Below are 14,159 nucleotides of genomic sequence, written 5' to 3'. Positions count from 1 at the left end.
TAAACACCATACTACACTGAATACTGAATAAGCCTGCATACCAGAGGTTTCATAAATTGCAGCACTTGCCAAACATAGCATAAATTGTTAGGGTTTATGGCTGCTATCTTTCCTTATATCCAGCCTTCATGTCTTGAGCAAAATTACATGGTTAGAATATGGCTGCAGTTAATGACAGGAGGGAAAAGATAAAACGCTTTTTGTAGCCTATAAGAGAAGAAGCACATTCAATCAATAATCGCAGCATGCACAATTACATGAAAGAGTAATTTGTGGAATATTAACAAAGCCTTCTTTTGCTATGGATGTAAAGTGTATAAATAAATTATTCCCAATTGAAATAAGTAAGGACAATTATTATGATTATACATGCACACGTAGTCAGTGAATGGCACTAAATGCCTCTCATGCAAATGAGGTATCTGCTCTGAATGAATAAGATGCACCAGCGGTTCGTTCCATTTACCTATATGGTCCTCTGATGTGAAAAATCCTATTTATATTTAGAACCATGTTTAAATTTTAACGTTATGGCTCCCGCGACTTTCAGTTGTAAAAACCACTCTGTCTCCTATGTACTTCAATCAATGCACAATTCAATCTTCAATGTACTCCAGTCAACAACATCAACCACTAAGTGATCTTCATCCGTGCAATGTGAAGGAAACCTCAAAGCTGCCATGAGAAATCCTCCAGCCAATAGCACACCCACACATAAATATAAACACCTGGCCCATGTTCTGCCCCCTCTACCTCCATTTATGTGAAATGGCTCATTACCAGCAGACAAATCAATTGGCTTTGCTCTCTGAACACCCACTTGTGACAATAAGAGACTCTACAGACAACCCACAGCCTGGAAGCACAGCACCGCCCGCCAACATGAAGCTAAGGCACACAGCAGCAAAGGACGAAAGTGGAAGGAGTGAATACCATCCAGACATTAGTTTTGTCTATAGATTATGCACATCACATAAAGAAAACAGTCACCATCAGCTCGATAAATGTGACCAGGAACCATGCATCATAGATAAGGACAACAACACAAAACATCCTAACTGAGGGTTATACAAAGATTTGGCTGGCATGTTGGTCCACCCATTTTGCCCGGACTTATTTATAATTAATTATTCATAATTGTTAAGTTCATCCTGCACCTCTAAACAGACCAACCTAAATAGGTTTATCAACTGCTCCACCTATGGAGTAGTTACCATCATGTCCTTGTGGCTTGGTATATGTGAGCCACACTAAACCACTCCCAACAACTTGGGACTTCTGAACAGTAAAACTTCCATATGAACTGAAAATAAATACAGAAAATACGCTATTGCCAGACACAATAAAGAAGCAAAACAAGGCTCTTCCCCAGACACACTGATTTGTAGACTACAGAAAGTAAAACAGTCAGAGTATGTAAAGCTTGTTCTGTGAATGAGAGACATATTAGATTAGGACACTTAAAACCCTTAAATCATTTAGCCTTAATAACGAATGGGTGTTATTCCCCCTCATGAAACCTTTATAAATTGTGCCCTTCCAGATCATAATTAAAGTACAGAAATATGTTTTTTCAGAGACACTCACATCAGAAACTGTATATCATAGTTTTTAAATATTTTGTGCTAATGTAATGTATTGGTGTAAATATTGCATTAATTTATGTTGATGAATTTTAAAATAAGCAGCTGACACCCATAGACAGTGTAACCTTCTGTTATATGGCGCAAACTTCTCTGTGCACCATGCATTAAAAAAAGAAAAGAATCAGGTTACTGTCTGTTCTTGGGATTTGCTGCCATCCCACAATTGGGAATTCAAAATATACCTCAGCCAGATCACAGGGGTCATGATCAATATTTTTTTTCTTTAAATAACGAACATACCCGTTTGTTGAATACATCCTTTAAGATAACATGGGTTTAGAGTCCCAGTAGCCCTTACCTTGACTATCTTTCCGACTGCTCTGGTGTGCTCTCAGTTCTTCTGACTTATAGAAATCAATACTGGCATACGTGTTGAGACTGGAGCCAGCACTGCTACCCAAACCGGCTCCTCCAATGTTGTAGGTGGTAGAGGTACGCTCCACTCCAGCTTGAGGGCTCTCCTTAACGGCCAAGTCAAGGTCAATGTAGTTAAGGCCTTGTTCAGCAGATGAGGCAGAGGCTTGGGGTGGCGGTGTGGCAGACAGCGCCGCCTGTCCATTCTCCCACCGTGAGCAGTCCAACCCATGCCGATGGCTCGCTGCCTGGCTGCCCTCCGGGAAGAGGGAGGTAGAAGAGGATGGGTGGTGTGGTAGAGAGGGGGGTGAATTAAATGTCTCTGCTGAACGGTGGCTCCGCCGTCCCTGCGGGTCACCTCGGACCAGTCTGCTGCTCCGCTCAGGTGAGGAGAAGGACTTGGCTGGTGAAAAGCCTAAGACTGCTTCTTGCTCCATAGATAAGGGCCTTGCTGCAATGCTGGAACACTGAGGCGTGGGATCTGAACCTTTGTTGAAGGCCTTGTCTGCGTTGTCTGTAAATGGGGTAGGGACGTCTGTCGGCACTGCGGCCATTGTTACTTTTGTTCTGTACCCTGTGTTGCCCTCTGCTGCCAGAGGAGAGGACCTACTGTGTTCATCTCGGGCCTTAGGGGCAACAGCTGGTGGGCCCTGTGGGGTGCTGAATGTGGACCGAACAGGAGTCAGCGGGGTTGGGGACTTCCCTAAATCCATGCTGACGTATTCGGCAGAGGTGGCCAACGGTGCAGAGAAGCTACGGGGAAGGTTAGCGGGGCTATCATGGCAGCGGACTGGTTGGTGCAAGGGCCGGAGGGTGCCATGGATCACAGACTGCCCATGTTCGGACCCCAGCCGCCTTCCTCTGCCGTACTCGCTGCCTTCCTTGAACACAATACTGACATACTCACCGACGTTCTGAGACACTGATGGCATTAGATTCTCCTTCGCCCTGGGCAAGGTGTTTGCCTTAGACATGTCTGCAGACACACTCAGGGGGCGGCCCCTCCTTTGCTGCTTTGGGCTCTTACTACTTGATACACGTTTTTGCTGGTGACGCCCATCTTTTGTGCATGTCCCCCCACTCCTGTAGTCTGCTCCAGTTCTTAATAAACTTAACCCTCTCCCTGCTGATATGGACTTGTCCTCCAGGCTTTCACTGCTGGCTGAGCTGGAGGAGAAAGAAGAGGAAGACAAGGAGAGTTGACAGCCTCCTGCAGAGCCCACTGTGATTTTGTTTCTCTTGTTGTATCCCACTCCCCCTCCCCTTCCAGCACTATCGTGGCCACTGCTATCCTTTTTTCCTTTCCCTTGGTTTAAGTCCTCCTCAAAGCGAGTATAGAGAGTATGTTGATAAGCTCGTGGCAAGGAGAAGTAGGAATTGAACATTTTAGGTTGCAGTTGGTGCTGCTCAGGGTGGGAGGGAGGCGTGCTGCAGGCAGAGCGGCTGCTGACGGGTGAGATGTTCATGTAGTCACTAGCGGCCCGGCTCTCCATGCTGGCCCTGCTATCCCACATGCCCAGCCCATGCAGGTCTGTGGAGCTGCTGCTATTGGGAGACATGACCATGTAGCCCTCTGAGCTAGGCTGGCGGATGGGCTGAGGGGGGGACACACTGTTGTTGGGGGTCATGGCCATGTACTCATCATCAGCCCCAGGCTTAGCAGCGGCATCAGACATGCCTACCGAGAGAGAAAGTGAAACAGGGGGAGACGTCACTCCAGGCAGCATTGACATATAGCCACTATCCACAGCCCCCCCTGCGTCCACCTCTGCCCTGCCTTTTTCAGCTCTCTTCCTTGTCTCCCCTGCCACATCAAGCTGCCCACCTCCCCCTGCTAGACCCCCTGAGCCGTGATGCAAATCTGCTCTCTCTCTGTTAGCGCTCCGCGACATGATGGCATATTCTTCATCATCTTCGTCATCTTCCTCCTTTCTACGCGGAGTAAGACGGTCATGGGCTGCCAAGGGCAGGGAAGCCCTCTTGCTTAGCAGTCTGCGTTCTGCCTCACATTCCCTACTGGAGGAGCGTCGCAGCATCCGTCGGCCTTTGGGGCGATGATGGGAACCAAGGAGACCCTCTCGCTGTCCCATGACTATATAGCTGGAGGAGCCCTCTCCATGATGTCCAGGCACCCCATGGGATCCACCAGATAGACTGGGGACAAGCAGAGAGTGTTCCCCAGGACTGGAACCATACTCATCTGAGGAGCCGTAGTCACTAGGTGAACCCGAGACGGAGACTCTCTGAGGGACACGGGTGTAGGAGCAGACTGCCATGCCTCCCACTGCTGCTCCTACTAACCCGCACTCTGAGCCGTGACCAGAGCTGGAGGACAGACTTGGAGCTGGAGAGGGAGCGGGGTTAGGTGTGTAACGTGCAAGGCTGAGAGTAATCTTAGCAGGGGTTGGGGCCCTGGTGGGCTTGGGCCTCAGCGTGGGTGTAGTAGAGCAGGAACCATTAAGGCTCGGGCTGGAGCTGGCCCATGTCCCTTTGGCGCTTGCTCCGCCCTCCTCCGACCTGGCCCCGATGCTGGCAGTTCGTGCCCTCGGGAACCCATGGCGTGACGTAGGTGAAGTGCTGGTGCTGTTGCCTCCCGTTCCGGGGGTCTCGGTACGAGCTCGTCTGGAGAAGCCCACCTGGCTCGGTGGCAGATTTGGATGATGACGACGGCTCGGGACACTGATGGGGTTGGAGGCGGTGCCACCTCCGCATGAGGTCCCGACGGATTGGGATTTACTGCGCTGACGAAACTCCTCGCTCAGGGCCTTCATGGCCTCCAGCAGGGTCTCGTGCATGTTCTGCGCCACCACAGAGTCGTCCACCTGCATCCAGAACTCTCCAGGGCCCGTAATCGCCGAGCGACCCACCTCAATGAAGAAAAAATTCTCTGAATGGCCACACCTGCGCACGTTCATCAGCTGCAGTACAACAGCAGCCACATCAGAGTTGAGTTTGACAAAGTTGACTGTCTTGTCAGTTAGGCACAGCCGGTAGATGCCCACCAAGTTCCTGGCATGTCCAAGACCCTTAGGCCAAACCTTGACCTGCCAGACTTCCTTGAAGGTTGGAACAGGAGAGGGAGAACTACACTCTCCACTACTGCCACAGTCATCAGGAGTTTTGCCTGGAAAAACAATGAAGAATAAATATAATCAATAAAAACAATAGACAATTAAGGCATGGAATTAAAAATATATCAATATATCAAAATATCAATAGACATTAAGTGCTGAGGATAAGCATGAAACAGAGGAGATACAACCTGTTGAACTATTGATCAAAGCCCAACTGACCAACAATTCTATTGGTGACACTATCAAATAATATTTTTTTCTATCTCTATCATTAAAAAATTGCTGCATATCAATTGTGGCTGCCAATCTGAGTAGCTGCAGCCAATTCTTCACCATCCCTTTCGTTTAAGCTCGAGGTTTATAAATAACTAACAGTCTTAGGAAGCATAACAATAACCCTACTGAAAAACACATAGCATGCTTGACCATCAAATTATGTACTGTAGTTCAGTTCAATGCCAATCACAAACCAAATTACAAAATATGATTAACTCTTGCTAAAATTAGGTAGATGGTTTTAGTTTTGCCCCAAAGCACAGTCACTGCGATCTTTAGGCTACTGAACATATAGTTTAGCCAGTGGTTTTTAAAACGGGGCCCGAAGACACACACGCATACCCCAGCAAAATGAAAAATAGTTGAATTTTAATATAATTAAATTCACTAAATTAGCCCAGTATGAGCGTGTATAAGACCGACTATAGGTATATACGATCATAGGTTTCACTCTCCCTTTTATCTCCCCATGTATAGTATCAGATATACAATTCAATAGGCAATCAACAACACTCTTTCCTTACGGCGGTGCATGGAGAGCGGGGGGGGGGGGGGGGGGGGGGGGTTGTAATCTTATCAAATAGGGGTCCCTGCCCTAATATGTCTATTTAGGGGTCTGTGACATGAAAACGAGCTGGTAAAGCCCATCATTCTCAACTGACTGAAATGCAAAGGATAGCAGGGTGGGTGGCGATGCTCAGCTCCAGCATAACGATAACAACGTAAACACGAGGGTAACCAACAGAAACACATTTTCCAATGAGAGCGCACTGACGATGCCATCTCCTGCCTACCAGCAGCACCATATAACAGAAATGTAGGTTAGGCGAGCGACAGCCAGAGCTGTGCAGAAAAACAAAAACACAGGCTCCAGCGGAGTGGACTGGGATAGGCTACTACTATATGATGCATCCCTTGAATGGTTGCTATATGCCCACTGCGCCATGCAAAAATACACCTTAATAACAAATGGGATGCATTTCAGCCAAAATAGCGATGGTGGAAATAATATGAATGTAGTAGCTACTCAATGCATCAAATAAAATTATGCTGACAGAAAATCCGGATCTTATTATTGTATTCAACCAATGCTTATTGAAATTGTGCTGCACAAACACAGCACATGCCGCCCATAGCGTGCTGGTCTAGCCCTTTCAGTCGGATCCACCTGCCTCTCTTGGTTAAAAACACATAGTCCAAATTGCATTTTAGGCTAATTTATTCAAATTAATGAGATAAACTAGGCCTGCAGCCAACATATTCCAATAATTCAAGTCGGGCAAATGTAATGGGCAATCACGAATGGCTGAGCCAAATCTATCCTATATCAATAACAAATAGAGCAGGATAGGCCTGATGCAGAAACAGGGAATAGAAATCACATCAGTCTTATCATATCTTACAGTTGCACTGAAGGTCCAACATTGCTTGGTACCACTCATTTTGGACCTCCTCACTGTCTGCAGCAATGGCAAAGCTCTCGCTGCGGGTATAAAGCACTATCATGTGCTTGTTCTTGGAATCCGCCCGCTTGTTGATGTTGAAGCAAGTCTCCAGGTTCACGGCTTTTTTGGGGACAGGTGATTTACTGCGGAATTTCTTCTCATTCTCATAATACTCAAGTCGAGCAGGACCATGCTCCGAGGCCGCCCTTAACACGAAGAATCGCCGGTGCATAGATTTATGCTTGCGGAGATAGCCGCTTTTCTGCACATCTTCATAGGTCTGCTGCTCTGCTGCTTGGTTCTCCATGGCCAAGGCAGTAATGTTATTATTATTATCAGGCCAGTAATTTCTGGAAAAAAAAAATCTCAGTCCATGTGTCGGCTTATTAATCCATTATAGCAACACTCCTCGTCCTCCCCATGTCCACATTGAAGTGTGGGTTATCCAGCATGTGTGCGAGTGCTCAGGATGGGAAAATCAGCCAAACCATGTTTTGTATCTGGCATCATACTGCGAATACAACAGCTGCAAGGGAATCTGCGCACAGGCGTGCACAGCGTCCACCGATGCTCGTCTTGTAGCCCAGCCCTATCCTGCCCTATCAAGTCCAACCACGGTGCAGTTGGGCTGCTTGAGGACGTCTCCTCCACCTGTCTGAGGTTGCCCACAGTCTATTCCCACCAGTGTCAAGCCAGTTAAAATAAAAAACAGGACTTCCGGTCGAAATTTCAAAATAAAATCCGTATTGAAGCACCATCAATTCATCCATCCATCCCTCCATTTTCTTGCCACTTGTCCGGGTCAGGGTCACGGGGTAGCTGGAGCAACTTCCTCCAGCTACACCTGGGGGATGCTGGGAGATGTAGTCCCTCCAGCGTGTCCAGGGTTTGCCCCACAGTCTAGGCTATACCTCCTAAGAGAGGTGTCCAGGGGAACACCAGGTGCCCCAACCTGATGATGTCCCCTCCGAGCTCCGCCCAGATCACTGAACCCCTCACTATGTCAGGGAGAATGAGGCTGGCCTCCCTGCAGAGAAACCTCATTTTGGATGCTTGTATCCATAGGTGAGGGTTGGAACGAATATTGATGATCTTTAACACCATGGTCTGCTACAATGCCCACATTACTGCAGTTGCTGCTCCTAACTGGTGGTCAGTCTCACCATCCCTTTACCATCACTCATGAATACGACTCACCTGAACTCCTCCACTTGGGGTAGCTAGTTATCCTGACCTATTTGGTACTCAATTCTGGTTCTCGTGGTCTGGTGTCCTGCAGGTTTTTGTTCCTCCCTGGTTGTTAATGAGCCTGGTGTCAGGTAGATAGGCCTACAGACAGACCAGGTGTGGCACATTAACTGTCAGGCATGAACAAACACCTGCAGGACATTGGACCTCGAGGACCGGAATTGAGTGCCACACAACATTATAGTCCACAATATAACATTATTAGTGTCTGTTTTTCAACTATAGCTTCACTCCATCCAACCACTCCGCTGGGTATTTTGATGCATTTTTTGTTTTTGTAGCCTACACACAATCCAATATTTGCTTATTTTCCCACTCACAAAAATAACAAATAATATGCTTTATTGTGAGGGCCATTTCGCTCAGTTTCCTGTCTTATTGTGGCTTACTCTGGCTAGCTTGACGCGCTCCTGCTGCCAGACTCGCACCTCCAAGCCGGTGCCAGTCAAATGTCAGGAGGCTTCAGGACTGATAAGGTGCAGAGGAACACTATGTTCAGCTTCACTATGTTCGCTTACAAGGATATGGACGAACAGACCAATTTATGTTGTGTATTCAACATGATTTTAGTCTCTAGACGGACTGACTGCACAAATGCGAGAGGAGGAAAACAACAACGTAGTCTTTAAGAACAGAAAATTAAAATGCTGTGTTTGAGATATGGATGTAGCTACACCCTAACGAAATAAACCAGTAATCCTACAATAAATTTTAGCAGGATAAATATCACAGCAAAACTTAATGCATCCTCTACATGGCAAGATATTTTACCACAGAAAATCCTATAGGCCTAGTAATACATAGGAGGTGTAACCTACCATAAGGTCACTGTAAAGTCACTATGTGTTTCTAGAGGAACATAATAGAATTCACAGACAGATTCACACCACAGACACACTTACAGTATGTCTCTATAGGAATATCATAGGAATATTTTGTTATATTTTCATTTGGGCAGGTTCAATTCACTTCAACACTGCAAAGTTACTTAAATCACCGGTTGATACACATCCGTAACGCCTGAACAAGATGTTCATAACAGCTGCATGGCACATAATGAGTATTGTTGCAATATTTGTATCAGTTTTCATTAGGCACTCACGTATCACTTATGTGTGTTATTTGTGACATAGCAGTGAAATACTAGTATCAATTAGCCAATTAATAATTGAGTGTACGTTTCAAAATAAAATAAACCAGCCATAAAATGACTGTTGTGTGTCTCGTCTCGTATCTGTCTCTTATTTACCAAAACGTGCCTGTATCATTTTTCCTGGTTCACTATATCTTCATTTCTTGTTTGCACATTACAGCTGGATTGCATCTGGACTATGTAGAATTACAGTCAAAAAGCGAGCCTGATCAGTTCCATATCTGGTTTTGAAGATCTGATAGCAATGCGTCCAGACTTGTATCCTGGCATGATGGGCTGAAAAATGGCTTTAAATGACAAGTGCAACCATAACTATGTTTCCTCATATTTCCTCATAAACCTGAACCAAACATGCCATTAATAAACGTTGAAAAGATACTGTATTGTTTATGTAGTTTGAACAAGTAGGCCTAATATACACCACCAGTATCATTTCTGGTGTAATTTTCTTCAAAAACAATACATGTAAAATATAGTTTCACCATGTGCCCAGTTGGTTGATATGGCCAGTTTCTCAGCAGTAACATTATCCCTTATAAACAATACACTATTTCAATAACCATGAGCTACACCAAGAACTCCTTGTGGTGTAAAAATAAATCCAATTAATTTTGTGAGTTATTGAACACAACACAGTAAAATACACTATATATAGTTAATTATATATAGTTATATAGTTAACCAGTACAAACTCTATGAAATGGATAGATTCCCTGTCACCATCACCATTCATCAAAGCAAACAATATTGGTAGCTGACTTTTCACTTATGTGTACAAAACAGTGAAAATAAAAAAAAAGAAGAAAGAAAAACAGAATAAAAAAGAGTTTTTACTGTCTCACAGCACAAAATGAGCATATTATATCTGTGGGGGGTTGATAGGGTTGTAGCTCAATACCATCAATGGTTACTTCACCAGGTGCGGAGATTTCTGGCTTTCTAAACTCACTTGCCAGCCCCGACTCTGTTGTGGAACAAACACTCCCTGTCCGTCCGATTAAGTAGACTTAATCCTTTGTTGAAGATGTAGCCTAACATAACTGTAGCAGGCATTGATAGCTGTAGGTTATGTTAGCGGTAACGTTAGTTGTTAAGTTGCAGTAGTGAGAGACTATTGGTTTGATTTGTTTTATTTTAAATTCTCAGGTCACTTTTCAAAACTTGAAATGGCTAATGTTGTTTTGTGTTTGTAAGTGTTAAGCTGTATTGTGTTGCTCACTATTGTTGGCTGTCATGTTTGCTAAGATCCTCACAGCTGGCATGCAACTAGCGCTAAGCTAATTTGCGCTTGTTTCTTTTGAAATGAGTAGTAATGAGCAATGTGTTTGTGTTCCTTTTTTTAGTAACAAGCCCAACACTGCTCTTAAAAACAACTACTTTAGAGTTATAGGCCTATCACATTATCATTATTGGAATGTATTTGTTTAATATCCCTGTCATCTGTGAAAAGACAGATAACTTAACAGCTCAGTTTTTGTCTTTTTTCTATGTTGAATCCCAGTAGAGAAACTTGATACCAATTTGCCAAATAGCAAACAGCTATTGCTTAGCAACTTGTCAATTGATCAAATTATCTTCACAGCAAACCCAGTTAGTGGTAGAAGCTCTAATAGCCTACAGTACTTCTGTAAGCTGACATTAGTCCTCAGTGTGTTGATGGCACTCGTATCTATCCGTGGCAGCAGTGCAGACATGTTCTGCCCATGTTCTGACTGAGATAATAACCTTGATGATGACATTAAAACCAATAAAACTGCTAACAAACTCACTTTTAACAATATTGCCACACCCAATTCACTCACTGCTAACATAGGCCTATAGTCAGTGAATGTAAAGATGGAGGACAAGATTCCTTCAAGATGTCTTATGTGTCAATAATGTCAATAATAACTATGATGTTGGATGTCTGGCCTCTAAATTTGGGAGCTTACATTCTGTACAAAACCTTGTCATCTGTGTAAACCCTTGTTAGCATAACCTTAACTTGCTAAGTCATGGCTTATGGGACTTTGTATTGGAGTGGTGAGGTACGGCATCCATTGCATTGGAAACTCAGAGTGGTCGTGTTTCAGATATAAGTCACCAACGAAACAAAGGCAGGCACCAGCAAAAAGTTTTGCAAACCTTAAAGTCACAATGAAACCACATTTTGAAAGCATCTTGCTTCCTTAATGTGATGTATTTCCTATTGAAACAGGATATTGGGGCAGGACATATTGCAGGGAGGGATCATTCAAAAGTGTAAACCAATGAGATATCAGTTAGGGAGAAAGAGTTTTATTTGATGGGAGAGCAGGATTGTTCATAAGTCTGTGATTGTTTTATTGGTTGGAATTTTCATGTACACCCCCTTGTACACAAAGAAGTCATCAATAAAGCCAAATAGACATTTTTTACTTCAGTGTGACTTTAAGTGCTGGCATATAAAACGCACAAACCAAACACCCTCTTACTAAGCCCCTCTTTGTGGCCCACTCCAGACCGTCACGTCTAGACTGTAAGACAAATGTAAGAACACATAACCTTCACTAAAACCATAATTTATTTACAGAGACACAAGGAGATCACTTTCAAAATAAACAAGATAGTCAGTTTCATTTCAATCAAATCTATCTATTTGGCAAAGAGATTAAAAACCTATAGAAAGCAGGCCCTACCCCTTTGTCCTCTAGAGAGACCCATCACAGACAGATTCAGAGTTTCCCCTACGCTCTTGATCTTGATCCAGAATCCTGTGTTTCCCTCTACATCAGGGGTTTAATCATGCTTGAAGACCCAACACTGGTGCTAACACTTATTGGTGTGAAAGATGAAGTTGCCAGTTGTCCGTTCTTTTTCTATATGCTGAGCAACTGTAACAATCGGCTTGTATTCAAAGCGGTCAGCAGTGTGCTCGACAAGGAGAAATTGTCCGCAGCCTAACTTTTGAGCAACATCTCGTCGGAGGCAAATCACATCCTGACATTGCCTGTCCTATTGTTGCTTCAGTATTAGTGCTGCGGCTAGCAATCAGTTAGCCAACAGAAAGCGAGTGAGCAATGTGGTTGCTTGCTTTTTGAATGCATTATGATGGATTTAAAGAATCAGACACAGACAGACATTTTCCCCTAGAAGATGGTGATATACACTAAAAGGCCCCATCTGCTGAAGCACATTACAGGAGACGATCATTTCGGTCAGTTGACTCAGACATGCTATTCTACATGTCAGTGCAGATACACTGTATGTCATAAGGATTAGTTCTTCCCATTGCTGTCCCATTAAGATTCTGTTGACCGTATATATTCAACCATGCATGCAGCACATTTCAGTAATAGGCTACATATCAGTGGAACCATAGTCAAGCCATGTTAATGTCCGTCAGGGATGGTTGTACTTCAGCCTTAGGTCTATGTTTTTGTAGAAAATGACATCACATTATGTTAAAACCAATACACAGGTCATTAAAAAAGAATACTTACAATCATAACATCAGTAGGGAGAGAAACATAGATGTACATTACAAGTTTTAAAGAGCAATACCGGCGTTTTTGACATGTGGGTCCCATGTCATTCTTTTTGAATGAATTATTTGTCATTAATTGTACTGTAGGAGTTAAGTGATTATTCCCAGTTTTACAGATTACAGATTATTTTGGCCCCAAGTTACTTTCCAGTTTGTTGTCAAAAGAGTAGCTTCATGTTACATTAAGATTAAGGTTCACAAATATTGATTGAACTGTCTGAGATCATTGGAACAACTTATGTCAATTCTGTTTCGAAGTGCAATTTTGTTTAGTGCTAGACTTTCAGAGACACTGGAAGTCCATGGCAGTGATAAATGAGAATCAAACAGACAAATCAATCGAGTCAATAGACAATCAAATAGACCTATCTCAATAATGGAATAAGATGCTGATTGATCTGAGCTAAATCTGATTCAGGCAAGAATAAGAGACCCAGTAGCCAAACAGATATTGTCTTTAATCTTTAATCTATTAATAATCTAATCAAATATTAAATAAATAAAATAGATGCTTTGTTTGACATGTTTTGCTGATATTGGGTTGATATTTCGCAGTTCTCAGCCAGTCATCAAGTATGTGTGATTCATCGTAGTGCGACATATTGCTTTTACAAAAACAAAAATCTCAGCTACCCTTAACCTGAACTCTCAACCCAGAATTACCTACCCAGTGCCTTATAGTAGTGTGAAATTATATTAATTCTATGTTGGGTTATTGTAAAATACTAATGATTTGAAAGTGAGTGCAAAATAGATACCTACTCCATTATACTTGAGATGAATAGTCAAGTAATAATAGTTTCCAACTGTGGGGTGTTCATGATAAAATCTCTCCAAGATTTCTACAAAGTATAAAGGACAGTACAAATAAATACAGTACATTGAATATATTACACAATATTGTGATATTGTGAAAGTCCATCACCATCCATTCTTGTACCATCCAAGCGATTGCTGTCTACTACACATTTTGCATTTCATATAGCTGTAATTCAACCGTGGTTTACATATATAAGCTATGTGCACTCTAATTTCACTATGTCCAGACAGTCAGTGTTGAATTGTGTAACAAATATCATATATGGAAAACGTCTTTGATTTTGTCTTATTTTTGTAATTTGGAGCCAGGGTTTATCATGGTAGGGGAGTGGTAAGACTGTGATGCAACAGTATGATAAACTCCAACAAAGATTATTTTAGTGTAGAAGAGGTTTTGGCAAACCCAGACAGGGTACATGTCCATGTCCTTGTTGTCGGATTTAGTGTAAGAAACTGGACATTTGAAGTGTAGCACAAATTATGGTGTTGAATGTTGTTGACAAATTATAGGTGTTGCATGTCGCACAAGCTGTTCATTATTCCCCTTTCCTTCACACATCTATCCATTCATTCATTCACTGAATAACAAAGTTGCTCGTGGAAACTATCAATTCTGGGACATCAACCAAAAGCACCAGG

General features: G+C 43.2%; 1 protein-coding gene across 1 annotated transcript; it reads right to left on the bottom strand.

The window, feature by feature from the left end:
- Positions 1-1,906: 1,906 nt before the first annotated feature.
- On the bottom strand, positions 1,907-7,102 carry LOC139657127 (insulin receptor substrate 1-B). The gene is made up of 2 exons (XM_071534848.1): positions 6,754-7,102; positions 1,907-5,124 (listed from the first exon to the last, which is right to left on the bottom strand). Exons 1-2 carry the CDS (start codon positions 7,100-7,102, stop codon positions 1,907-1,909), a joined length of 3,567 nt encoding a protein of 1,188 aa, XP_071390949.1.
- Positions 7,103-14,159: the final 7,057 nt, after the last annotated feature.

Source organism: Centroberyx affinis, unplaced genomic scaffold, assembly GCF_046629955.1.
Source record: "Centroberyx affinis isolate AG114_WGS23_722 - 3 ecotype Tasmania unplaced genomic scaffold, CSIRO-AGI_Caff_v1 ptg002635l_1, whole genome shotgun sequence".
In the NCBI taxonomy this organism is placed as follows: Eukaryota; Metazoa; Chordata; class Actinopteri; order Beryciformes; family Berycidae; genus Centroberyx; species Centroberyx affinis.
The sequence above is the reverse complement of the archived record's forward strand: the minus strand, read 5'-3'. Positions and strand labels throughout refer to the sequence as shown.